General features: G+C 40.9%; 1 protein-coding gene across 14 annotated transcripts in view; it reads left to right on the top strand.

Moving 5' to 3' along the window:
• Ica1 (islet cell autoantigen 1) overlaps nt 1-12208 on the top strand; it is a 157953-nt gene that overhangs the window by 121199 nt on the left and 24546 nt on the right. For 9 of the 14 annotated variants that reach the window (XM_029569583.1, XM_029569572.1, XM_029569574.1 and 6 more), the window contains 4 exons: nt 5770-5867; nt 8322-8374; nt 11810-11872; nt 11974-12015. In XM_029569583.1, the coding sequence (XP_029425443.1) occupies nt 5770-5867; nt 8322-8374; nt 11810-11872; nt 11974-12015 (256 nt within the window). The remainder of the gene's footprint in view (nt 1-5769; nt 5868-8321; nt 8375-11809; nt 11873-11973; nt 12016-12208) is intronic. The other 5 variants (XM_029569585.1, XM_029569573.1, XM_029569579.1 and 2 more) reach the window with 1 other exon arrangement.

A 12208-nucleotide genomic window follows, 5' to 3' on the forward strand; every position in this document is an offset into this window, starting at 1 on the left:
TGGAATGAAGTCCTCCATGTCCCCAACAGTTATTGAAAGGGAAAGTGAGTAAATGTCATTGACTTGGCTCTTCAAGATCTTAACAATTTATAGAATTTTGAAGACAAATTAGACAAATCCAAATTTTGCTTCTACTTCTCTGTGGTTGATTGGACAAAGCAAGCTGCCTCACCTCTCTGAGTCTTCACTGCCGTGTCAGGCGGCCAGGCAGCAGACCTTCTATGGCTCACTGAAGACGGAGAGAGTGAGTGAAACCTGGACTGTGGTACCTACCACGAGATGAACACTCAACACAGCAGGCTCCCTCCAGACCTTTCAGAGTGCTGACAAGAATGGGTGTTTTGCATGCTTGGAATGCAGAAGCATTCTCTTGGTCTATCCTTATAACTGTCCCCAAAGTGGTACACTTGGAATAATCGCCATCCTCTGTGGGTAAACTGAGTCCTAAGAGTGCTGAGAACCATATTCATTGTCAAAACGCTGCTTAATTTAGTTCCAAAGACTGTCCCTTTCCAGGATACCACTACAAATTTTCCATGTTATTTGAAAGCATATAATTATATATCTTTTGATGGTGATTTTTTTCCTCTAATTTTACTGTGCTTTTTTATTTTATAACATAATTCAATACAATTCTCTAGCACTAGATTAATAATATATCTTCTCTGGTGTCAGTTGTACACAGTGGGGGGAAGTATGTGGTGGGGGAGGGGAGGACATATGTGCTAAATGTCCAGGAACTGCACATCGTGTCCTCTGCTTATTTCTCTTGTGCTAACTATATAAACACAAACATACACACACCCGACTGAGTTCAGCATCTTTTAACCATGCCCCACTATTTTAGACATTTTTATTTCCTGTTCTTGACAATTATTTGGCACCTTCTTATGTGTACAGTATAATTAATGGAAAGTAGCATAAGAAAATTAAGTGTCCTAATTAAAGATTAGAGGAAATGTTGCTTGGTTGTGTAAGTTAGGTTTCAATTTAGGTTATTAGAACTGGCTGCTGGCCTTTTGTCTGAGAAATTTGTTTTGTTGAGTAGTTTTGCTTTCTTTCAAATGAATGTTGCTGTTGCTTTTATTTTCCTAATACAGGAAGTAGTAATTCCCATTATTATATTAAGCTGTTTCCTTTTTAAGACACTTTTGCAAGCTGGGTCTGCGCAGTGCCCCTGTCATGCTCATCTTGTATATTGTGTGTGTGCTTCCTGAATCCATTTATGCATTGATGGAAACTATTAGCCTGCTGCTGCAGCCTTACCAGAGAAAGGTTGCTCAGTCTAAAAACCACTCTCCCATCCACAGAGAACTTTCAGTCTTGGACGATCTGGTGTGCTGCTAATACACAGTGATTTCCACACACAGTTTTAATGAAGGGCTGAGTGGGTTGGAGTGCTTTGTGCTTTGGAGTTTTCATTTCTGGCCATGGATTCAAATGTGGTTTGCATCAGCTGCAACTGGAAATAGTTGCATCTGATGGTGTGTCTTCACACAGCCCCCAGACCTCTTCAGGTCTTCTTGCCTGAGCAGGTGTTCATGCCACACAAAAAATAATGCTATCACCCCTGACTTCTGTGGAGGCTGCAGGGTTAAATTAATTTACCTCCATCCCCTCCCCCAGGTTGAGGCTTTGTAGGAGAATTCTCCTCTCCGCAGTCTTACGAAGTGATTTGTATCTGACAGTCACACCAGAAACTGATTTTAAGGGAAGAAGGGAACAGCATGATCTTTTAGAGTTCTCCTTAGTGCCTTTATGTCTTCAGTGGTAACCATCTTTCCTAAAAATGAGCTCGGTGTATGGTTTTGCTTTTTTCCTTTTTATATAGAATTTTTTTGCTTTATTTGATCAAAAAACTGACTTCAAGAGACTGTCAATTGGAAGTGTTCTAAAATTGATTATGATGATGGTTGTACAACTTGGTGGAAATACTACAAATCTGTGACTTTCAACTTTAGAAATGCTTGAATTCTGTGGCGTGTGATATATCTCAGTTAAGCTGTGTACAGACTCAGGATTCTCCTTCATTGAGAATTCTCAAAGCTAGTTAATAAGCCTGTGTGCTCACATTAATTTTACTGTGCTTTTATAGACCTTTTCATGGTATTCCCCTGAGCCTTTTCATTTCCTAGCTAAAAAGATCTAATTTTTTAAAGTTTAACATTATATTCATTCATTTTAAAAGCAACAAGTATATATTTAGCACCTCTCAAGCCCCAGAAGCAAATTATCATAGGAACAATAGTGATATAGGAAGAGAAGAGCAATTGTCACAGAAATTATTAATAATAAATTAAAGTAGCAATTGGAACTGCAGCCATTCTGTTGGGGAAAGCACAATAGTGTCTTAACTGTGATTGTGGTGACAGGGAGCCAACAATTGAGTTCCTGCTAATAGCCCAACAGGGGAAAGGGTTGAAAAGAAGGAATGAGTGGTTTACATTACAAAGGGATTGTCTGAGCATTGCTCAAGTGTGGTCATGAGGGGAGGTCTGGCTGGAGACTGGAGGAATGATAACCATGGAGCTGTCAAGGGCATCTTGGGGGTTTAGACAAGGGCTGTGGCAGCTAGATGCAGCCCACTGAAGCAGACATGTCCATGGCCCTGCCCAATGTTGATTGACAAAAAAGGAAGCACAATGAGAAGATAATTGAGCAAACCAGGAGGCCTGGACAAGTGTCACAGGATCTAAAAGTGAGTCCTGGGAGCCATCAGAACATTGGCTGAAAATACTCCGGCCTTCACTGTGATCAGAGTTGAACCATTCTGTGGAGAATAAAGCTGCTCTAAGAGGGTGTGTGTGTGTGTGTATGTGTGTGTGTGTGTGTGTGTGTAAAATGCTATGACTGGCAGATGTATTGAAAAAAGTATGTCCTTGACATCTGATGAACTCCTACTTATGGTTAGACATTTCTAGCACACACACACACACACACACACACACACACACTCTCTCACACTGCTTTTACTCGATGCTTTGGGGTGTATACAACAATCATAACCATCTAGAGTGCAGTCCACATCCATTTTCTCACTTGTTCTAATCCTGCCCTTTGTAGCATTTCCTCCTCATGGCCCATGCTGCAGACAATGATCAATGTATTTGTCATGAATTAGAGAAACAGAAAGAGCAAAGGGTATGAAGGAACAAATGGAGCAAAATGGCCACTACTTTGAAGCTAAGTGAAGGAAGTTCTCCGTGTGACACCCTGCTGGCCTCCTTACGGGGTCTCATAGGACTTGGACTCTTGCCAACTGTACCACAATCCCAATGGCTTCCGTTTTGCTCCTCAAACAAGCCAATCTATTCCCACCTTTTGTGTTTGCATTCAAACCTTGTTCTCCAGGCGCTGCACATGGCTGGTTTCTTTTTGTCATTTAGCTCTCAGTTGAAATGTCACTTCCAAGAGAGGACATCCTGCTCACTGAAATAATGAACCAATAATTTTCTGTTCCTCTATTTAAATGATCTGCCTAGGCCCCATCACTTGCTGATAATTTTGTCTTTCTTGTTCACTGGCATCCAAAATGCCCAAAACAGCACCTGACACCTGGTAGATACACAATTATTAAATGTATGTACTGATTGATTGTCCAAAGGTAGGGAGTCATTAAAAATTATGGCAATGCTGGGGCTGGAGAGATGGTTCAGCCGTTAAGAGCAATGGCTGCTCTTGCAGAAGACCTGGGTTCGATTCCCAGCACCCACATGGCTGCTAACAACAGTCAGTAACTCCAGTTCCAGGGAATCTGACACCCTCTTCTGACCCTTGCAGGTATTTCATGACACAGGTGCCCTTACATGTATGCAGGCAATACACTCATACACATAAAATAAAAATAATAAATAAAATAAAATGATAATGCCTTATATGTATATGCTTTATGTAAGAAAGTGCTCCACAACTCCAATCATGGGATTCAAGTGAGATACTCAGGGCCTTGCAAGATGGCTCAGCAGGTAAAGGTGCTTGCTGCCAAGCTTGATGACCTGAACCCATGTGGTGGAAGGAGAGAATTCCCAAGAGTGGTCCCTTCACCTACACAAGTGCACTGTGGTTCATGCCCTCCCTCCCCCCACACACAAAATAAATGTTTAAATTTTCTCTTTAAAGGCCTTGGTCCTACATTAGAATATTGGTGAATAAATGCACACTCATATTTTAATATTAAATATTTGAGATCTATAAAATGATTCTATATTTTTGACTCTAATAGACTACTCTGATTATGAATAACTACACAAATTATCTTGGTTAAGAAGACATATAGTGTCTATTAAAATATAGTTTAGACTATAAATAAAATTTGGAGTCAGAAAAGACTTTAAGTCTGGTGTGCTCAGTGAGTTGCATGGAAAAGTAGTGGTGATTTATGTGAGCTTTGAAAAGACTTATAGGACTTTTGAGGGTAAACAAGTAGGAAGAAGAAAGGTAGGAGAGGAGCAACGACAGTCACACACAAGACGGAGGAGATGGTTCATACTGAATAGAAAGCTCATGGTTTGGGGGTAGTGAGAAGCAACCTGAGAGCAGAAGACAGAATCACATGTGGGAAGATCTACTTAAAATCAGGCAGAGAGAGGTTTTTAGATTGGGAATGAAGAAAAATAGAGAACTGTTATAAATTCTTGAGATACGATGAATATGATGACGTGGGTATTTTAGGAAAATTACTCAGTGCAGGGAATGAAGCTGAGCTGGTAGTTGGGGGTGTAATACCAGTATCCATCTGGTGTTCATGGCAGTCTCCAAAAATCAGCCTCTGCTCTGCTTTGCCTGGATACAGCCTCACTGTGGCTTCACTGGGCCTCCTGGCAGCCATTACGAATCAGTCGCACTGGCCCTGAAGCCTGCCTGCCTCCCCCCGTGTCACAGAGAAGAGAACGCAAGAAGACAAGAAGAACGGGAAGGCCCAAAAGAGGGGAACCTAGATTTTTAGAAGTTTTGCAAATAATATAAGAAGGATAAATATCCTAAGTTGGGACTTTTGTGTTGGTAGGTTTGTATTTTAATTAGAGCCAAAAATAGAGATCTTTTTGTCTAAGTCATTATTCAGTTGTTAAAGAAATGTTTGCTTTTTCTTTGGAGGCCTTTGTTACTGTTGTACAGTTTGTAGGGAGCTGGTTTTTGGTTTTGGGTTTTTTTTTTTTTTAAGGCCTTTCCTTGAATATTTAATAAACCTTGAAAATAGTAACACTAGCAAATGATATACTGAAACAAAACAGAGAAAAGGAAAAAGACTCTCTTGCCTGTTTTTAATCTACAAAGATTTGGAGGCACCTGCTCTGTCCATTTGTGGGAGTTAAGTTGTCAGAATGTGCTAAGATGCTATTTTGGGTTTAAACAAAACAAGATTTTGTTGTCTGCTGTTTTTATAAAGGCCATTTTTAAGTTGCAAAATAGCAAACAAAATTAAACATAAAATTGTCTCAGCTCAGTGGCAGTGGGGGAAGCTTCTGTTGCGTCAGGGTGTGGGCTTCAGGCAGAACAGAATGTTTATCTTAGCTGCATGTTGAAGTTGGAAAATAAAATTAGCAATGGCCAAAAGGCCTTCTTCTGAATAACTTATCACAAAAGGGAAAACATAAATCTAGTGGCAAATCACCCTCCTTTCTAAGCTCGTATTTCTTGGCTACATCTGAGAACATAATTGCTTCACCATAGAAAATTTTATTAGTTTTTACTGATAACTTTTCTTCTCCTTTTTCTTTAATTTTCTTTTCTCTTCTCTATTTTTTCCATTACCTATGGCTCATAATCAAGAGCTTACAAGACCCTATGAAAAAACTAGTTGAGAAAGAAGGGAAGAAGAAGAGCGCCCGACGGGAAAACTCAGAGGCTGCAGGGCAGGAGCCAAGTCAGTAAGTCACAGATTCTCCCTTCCCCACGAGCTTTCTCCCAACAAGGGAGGGTAAACAGGCCTCGCAGCCCAGCCCAGATGAGGCCACCAAGACACAGGGGTGGCCCCAGGGCTTCATCCCAGTGTCTTATGAGTGGCTGGCAGGCTGGAAAGGGCCGATGCCTCATGCTTTCAGCCCTGGGCCTCAGCCCAGGCCATGTCCTCTCTAGGCTCTGGCTCTGACCGTCTGGTAGCATTGTCACCAACACTCACAAGATATTCTAGACAGGAAGTCTTCCACCTTTTTCCTTCTAGAAATCAAATTGCTTCAGTAATGTATTACCAAAACTAAACTATTACCCCCCCCTAAAAAAAAAAATTCTGGGATTGTGGCATTTTGTTCTCACTGTTCTGGCTTTCTGCTTTCTCTTCTTTGAGGCAAAGCATAGCCCCAAGTACAGGGAGTGACTGCCCTGCCTCCGTTTCTTGCCTCTCATCATTGTAAACACTGAGGTGATTTGCAGCACAATGTTACTCCCAACACTCTACAGCAAGGAGCTTTAAATGTGTAGATTGTTTTTGGAGATGAACAGCCTACAAGAATGGCTGACAGAGGAAAACACGGGAGCCACCATCCTCCTCATTCTATTTCTTTCTACATACCACCAAAATTTAGATGACAATTTTATATAAAACAGGCTTCTATTTCTACTGTATTTCTAATGAAAGTTTTAGATATTTATTTTTTGTCCTATAGAAATATTTACTACCACTGTTAGCCCTCTTTCATTTTAAAATATTTTATTTATTTATTTATTTATTTATTTATTTATTTATTTTATTTTATGTGTATGTGTATATTGCCTGCATGTAGGTAAGTACACCCGTGTCGTGCAGTGCCCGCGGAGGACAGAAGAGGTTGTTGGATCCCCTGGAACTGGAGTTCAAACAGCCATTAGCTGCCATGTGGGTGCTGGGATTCGAACCTGGGTCTTCTGCAAGAACAGTCAGTGTTTTTAACCACCTCTTTCATTTTAAAGCAAATGCTAGAAAGTTTCCCTGATGCAGAACCAAGACAAGTTTTCATAGATGAAGAACAGAATGTGATCTGGATCTAGCACAATTGGCTATTGAGCAGGAGCCCGTGTAGCCCATCACTGGCAAGGGTCACCTAGTTGAGCACCTGCTACATGCTGGTCACAGTGTTAGGGGCTCTGTGTTTCACATTCCCATGCTGATCCTTGTCTATTCACTGCAACCATGTCTACCCTGCATAGAGGATGGAGTGTAACAACTTGGGGAAGAAAGGGTTTATTTCATCTTACACTTTACAATCCATCATCAAGGGAACCTGGAAGCAGACACTGAAGTAAAGACCATGGAGGGGGGCTGGAGAGATGGCTCAGTGGTTAAGAGCACTGGCTGCTCATGGCCACAGAGCAAATTGATGAAGGAAGTTCTTCAACTGAGGCTTCCTCTTCCCAAGTGTGTCAAGTTGACAGCTGAGGTTCACCATGACAGGTGAGCTACATGAGACCCTGTCTCAAAAAAAAAAAAAGGTTGAGTGCCTATTCCATGCCTGGTCTATCAAATGCCATGCCCAGAGTGAGTCCCCATACCTTCTTTTCACCTTCTAAGTGAATGTAGTCACAGTAAAGCACTAGTCTTTACTCCAAAGGCAACTACATAGGAGTTTCTTGACGTGTTTTAACTTCAGATCGCTCAACTAATTTAATATCTCATGTTTAAAAACTAAACAGATATAACCAGTCACTATTTAAAATGACTGAACATTTAATAGAATTTTTCTTCATAAATAGCAGGTAAAGCAAACCACCATGCTAAGAAGAACCAAATGAGGCTCAGGGTAGTGAGGGGTTTGTAAAGTCACAGGAAGAGCTTAAGTAGGTGACTTTTCACCTGGGTTTGAGAATGATCCTGCTTTCAGCCTTCTGTGTAGTTTACCTCTCTTTTAACACTGAGAATCAGAATTAACCACTGCTTAGCCATCCCTTTCTACTGCTTTTCAGAGTGGTAACTGTGTATGCATTGTAGTTATCCCTAATTACCCATTGAGATGTTTACAGAGTATGTACCTTATGGTGAAATAACACTCATATATTAAGGTACTATGGAATAGAGCCAGGCATGTTGGTGCATGCCTTTAATCACAGCACTTGGGAGGTGGAGATGGAGTCCAGCCTCATCTACATGTTTACATTGTGAGTTCCAGGCCAGCTGGGGCTACAGGAACACCTTGTCTCAAAAAGCACCCCCCCTCAAAAAAGATGCTATGGAATGTCACAGAAAGCCAGCAAAATTATTTCTTCCTCAGAAAATGTAGAATAGGCCATGTAAATGATCTCCCTGTGTGTGTTGTTATACGTGAATGATAGATGTTATAGTGAATCTTTGACTGTGTCATTTATGTTATATTTATATAACATGTGCAACTAAACTTTATTTTTATGTTAAGATTAATTTCCCTGGAGGAGGAAAACCAGCACAAGGAATCCACTACTTTTAAGAGTAAGTTTCAACTTTCCACCTAGAATGGCTTCTGAAACACTACTTTAATGCCCAACAGCCAACTTGTTTGCCCTTTTGGCAAATTCCCTCTTGGCCTTCTTCTTTTCCATTTTCAGAAGACTATTAATTTGCTTTCTGTAGTCTCAGATATTAATGACATCAACCCTATAGCATTCCAGAGAAACATCATGTATCTTGAAGTAGAAAATATCATCTTTAGTGACTCAGCAGCCCTTCCGGGGAGCAGTCACAAGTGGGACCTGGCAGACAGCTTTTCTTTCCGGAAGATGATAAGAATTTTGAATTGCCCTGACTAATCCTAACTGCCAATCTTATTGCAATCTTGATACCATACTGAGGGTGTGGTCTTTGGTGATTTGTGGATGGCGTTGGTCAAGGGGGAGCTCAGACCCTGCCCTCCCAGGTATTCCTCAGGCCATGTTAGGGAGTGGCGCCAGCTCCCTCAAGTAAACTGATGTCTTAGGAGGAGAGTCAGAGCATTGGGAGGTGGCTCTGCAGTGAAGGGCTTTCCACCACCCCTGGCTCCTGCATTGCTACCAGCTTTTCCATTGGTTCCCCACTAGTAAATGGGTGCAAGAACTGTACTAGTATGGTAGAACTAATGTGATACAATTCTGAGCCCTTCACCAGGTCTCAAAATCTCATAGATGGAGAAGGATGATTAATGTTATGTAGATAACTAGAGGTGTTATGTGTAGATAACTAAAATCACCAGCCTTCTGTTCAGCCAGGCCCTCCTGTGGACAAACTGAGCACAGTCCTGCCTTGAGCTAGGGGTAGGGAAGCCTTTCCAGGAAATGAGAGGTGTGAAGCAAGTCCTAAAACTTTTCTTCTACTTCATTCTTCTTCACTCTTGCTCTCCCTTCCTATTTTTCCAACCATTTGCCTTCCCTATCTCCCCCACTTACTCCTTCATTTGCTATTTTTTAATTTAATTATTTTTATTGTATGTGTTGGAGTATTTTGCCTACATGTATGTAATTATGCCCATGCATGTAATGCCCATGGAGGCCAGAAGAGGATGCAGGATCCCCTGGAACTGAAGTTACAAATGGTTGTTAGCTGCCATGTGGGGGCTGAGAACTGAACCTGGGTCCTCTATAAGAGTAGACAGTGCTCTTAACTGCTGAGCCATCTCTCCAGCCTCATATTTATTTTTTTATGTACTATGTATCAGTGTTTTGCCTGCCTGTTCATACATGTACCATAAACATGCAATGCCTGTGGAGGTCAGAAGAGGGCATTGGGTCCACTGGAACTGGAGTTACAGATGGTTGTTAGCCATCATATGAGTACTGAGAACTGAACCCAGTTCCTCTGTAAGAGCAGCAGGTGCTCTTAACCAACCACTGAGCCATCTCTCCAGCCCCCACTTGATTTTGTCTTTCTGCCTTTCAATAGAGAAATAGAAAACAGGAAAACAAAAACAAATAGGAGTGGCACATGCCTATAATCCCAAGCCTATAATCACTTGGGAGGCAAAGGAAAAAGGATTAGGAATTCTATCGTACTCAGTTATACATAGTCTTAGGCCTGGCTGGGCTTTAGAAGACCTTATCTATTTTACTTTGTCTTCCTATGTCCTCACGTGTGTGTGTGTGTGTATGTGTGTGTGTGTGTGTGTGTGTGTCGTGTGTGTGTGTGTGTATGTGTGTGTGCGTGTGTGTGTACTTTCACAGACTGTAGTCGTGGGGCTTGGGCTTGTCCACTGTTTCAGCAAGTGTTTGCCAGTACCACTTCTGTGCCAGGCACAGAAGGTAGTGCACACCACATATATTTAGGTCTTCTGGAATGAGGCTTACAATCTGCAGGGAAAGAAGATGGCAGCAACTGTTATCTGTCCAACTATAACATTAGTGAGAGCTACCTGCTAGTGTAAGACATAAAAGTAGAAGCAGCAGCCTAGGCAAAGGAATGAGCCAGGAAGGACCAGGAAAAGTCAGAACAAGGACATTCTAGAGTCTGAGGGAGAGTAAGTTGTAGGGAGGCCAGGCCTATTTTTGTAGCCATAGAAGGGCTATCTGTCTGTATTGATCCAGGTTTCCAGCCTCAGTGTCCCTCAGTGGACCTACAGCATCAATGTTGAACCATCAGTGTTATAGGAATCAAGGTAATTGAATAGAATATATTTAGTTCTATGGAGACTGTAAACTCTAGCTTATTATAGTCATATGAAAGTTATAAACCTATATAAATTATTTATTTGTACAGCAAATGACTATACAGAAGAAGTCACAAAGTCTCTCTCCTTACATAGTTTAATTGGGTGTGATATTTGCACAATGTTTTGACTGTAAATGCCTGTCAGCTTGTTTTATATATGCATAGAATGGACTCCATTATGATAAAGCAACATCTGTCTTTTATTCTGTGACCTGTGAAAAGTTAAGTAGACATATAAGCAACCTGAGTTTAAAGCTGTTCTTGTATGTGTGTGTGTGTGTGTGTGTGTGTGTGTATGCACATATATACATATACCTGTTTATTTATTGTGAACCAGCATAATGGGGTATAAGCCACAGAGATTTTTCATGTGATTACTGTCACCACTGTCAGTAATCAATGAACTGACATGGATATACATCATTATCACCCAAAGGCCACAGTTTACATAGTGTTCACTTCTAGGGTTCTATTTTTTTATTATTTTATGTGTATGAGTGTGTTGTCTGAACATATGTAAGTGCACCCATGTGATTCAATGCCCACAAAAGTCAGAAGAGGGCATCAGATCCCCTGGAACTGGAGTTACGAGCAACTGTTAGCCACCATGTGGGTGCTGGAATTTGAACCTGGTTCCTCTGCAAGAGTGATCAGTACTCATAGTCACTGAGCCCCTAGGATTCTACATTTTATGGGTATTATACAATGATGTGCATCTTCTGTTATACTATCATACAGAACATTATTCCTGCCCCCAAGCCCTCTGTCCACCACCTCCTATTCATCCCCTGTAGCCAATACTCCCAAGCTAGACTTTGACATGCACTGATCTTTTTACTGTCTCTGGAGTCTTCCCCAGAATGTCATATTGTGGGAATCACAGAGTCTGCAGTCTTTTCAAAATGGATTCTTTACTCAGTAGTCTACCTTTTTATTTAGTCAGGTCCAGATGCTTAAAGTTTATTAATATTATCAAATAATAAGTCATACATTTCTCTATGGGTAGAAAATGGTTAGGATAGTGTCATCATATAACTTTTTGGGCTAGCTACCAAATAAAACAGAGATTCAGGGCCAATTCTGCATTCTCTGAGAGCCAATACCTACAGTAAGAGGTGCGGTGAAGACCCCCTATGAGTGAGGTGGGGCTGCTCTTTCTTCCTGAGAGTTACATTTGCTTCACATTGCAATATTATATGACCATGCACCACCATGAGTTGGTGATAACCAGTTGCGTATGTTACATTACAGCTGACAATGAAAAAAGTACTTCATCTTCCATAGACAAAAGCTCTGCTCATAACACGTATTCAGGTAATTGACGTTGAGACAAACTACCCAGTTTTAATAGTTTACTCAAACTCCATGTGAAATGGAACTAACTTGTAATATATTTTCTTTCTCTTCCTCTAAAGGACCCATAGATGAACTATTAGACATGAAACCTGAGGAAGGAGGTAAGATTTATGTATTTCTTTGAGGTTTATAATTTGTTTAATTTTTAAATTTTCCTGTTTTTTTTTTTTTTTTTTTTTTTTTTTTTTTTTTTTTGGTCTTTTTGAGACAGGGTTTTTGAGACAGTGTCTCCCTGTAGCCCCAGCTGGCCTGGATTCACTATGGAGACCAGGCTGGCCTCAAACTCAAAACTCA

The sequence above is a fragment of the Nannospalax galili genome, unplaced genomic scaffold (genome assembly GCF_000622305.1).
Source record: "Nannospalax galili isolate Female #2095 unplaced genomic scaffold, S.galili_v1.0 scaffold62, whole genome shotgun sequence".
Classification (NCBI taxonomy): domain Eukaryota; kingdom Metazoa; phylum Chordata; class Mammalia; order Rodentia; family Spalacidae; genus Nannospalax; species Nannospalax galili.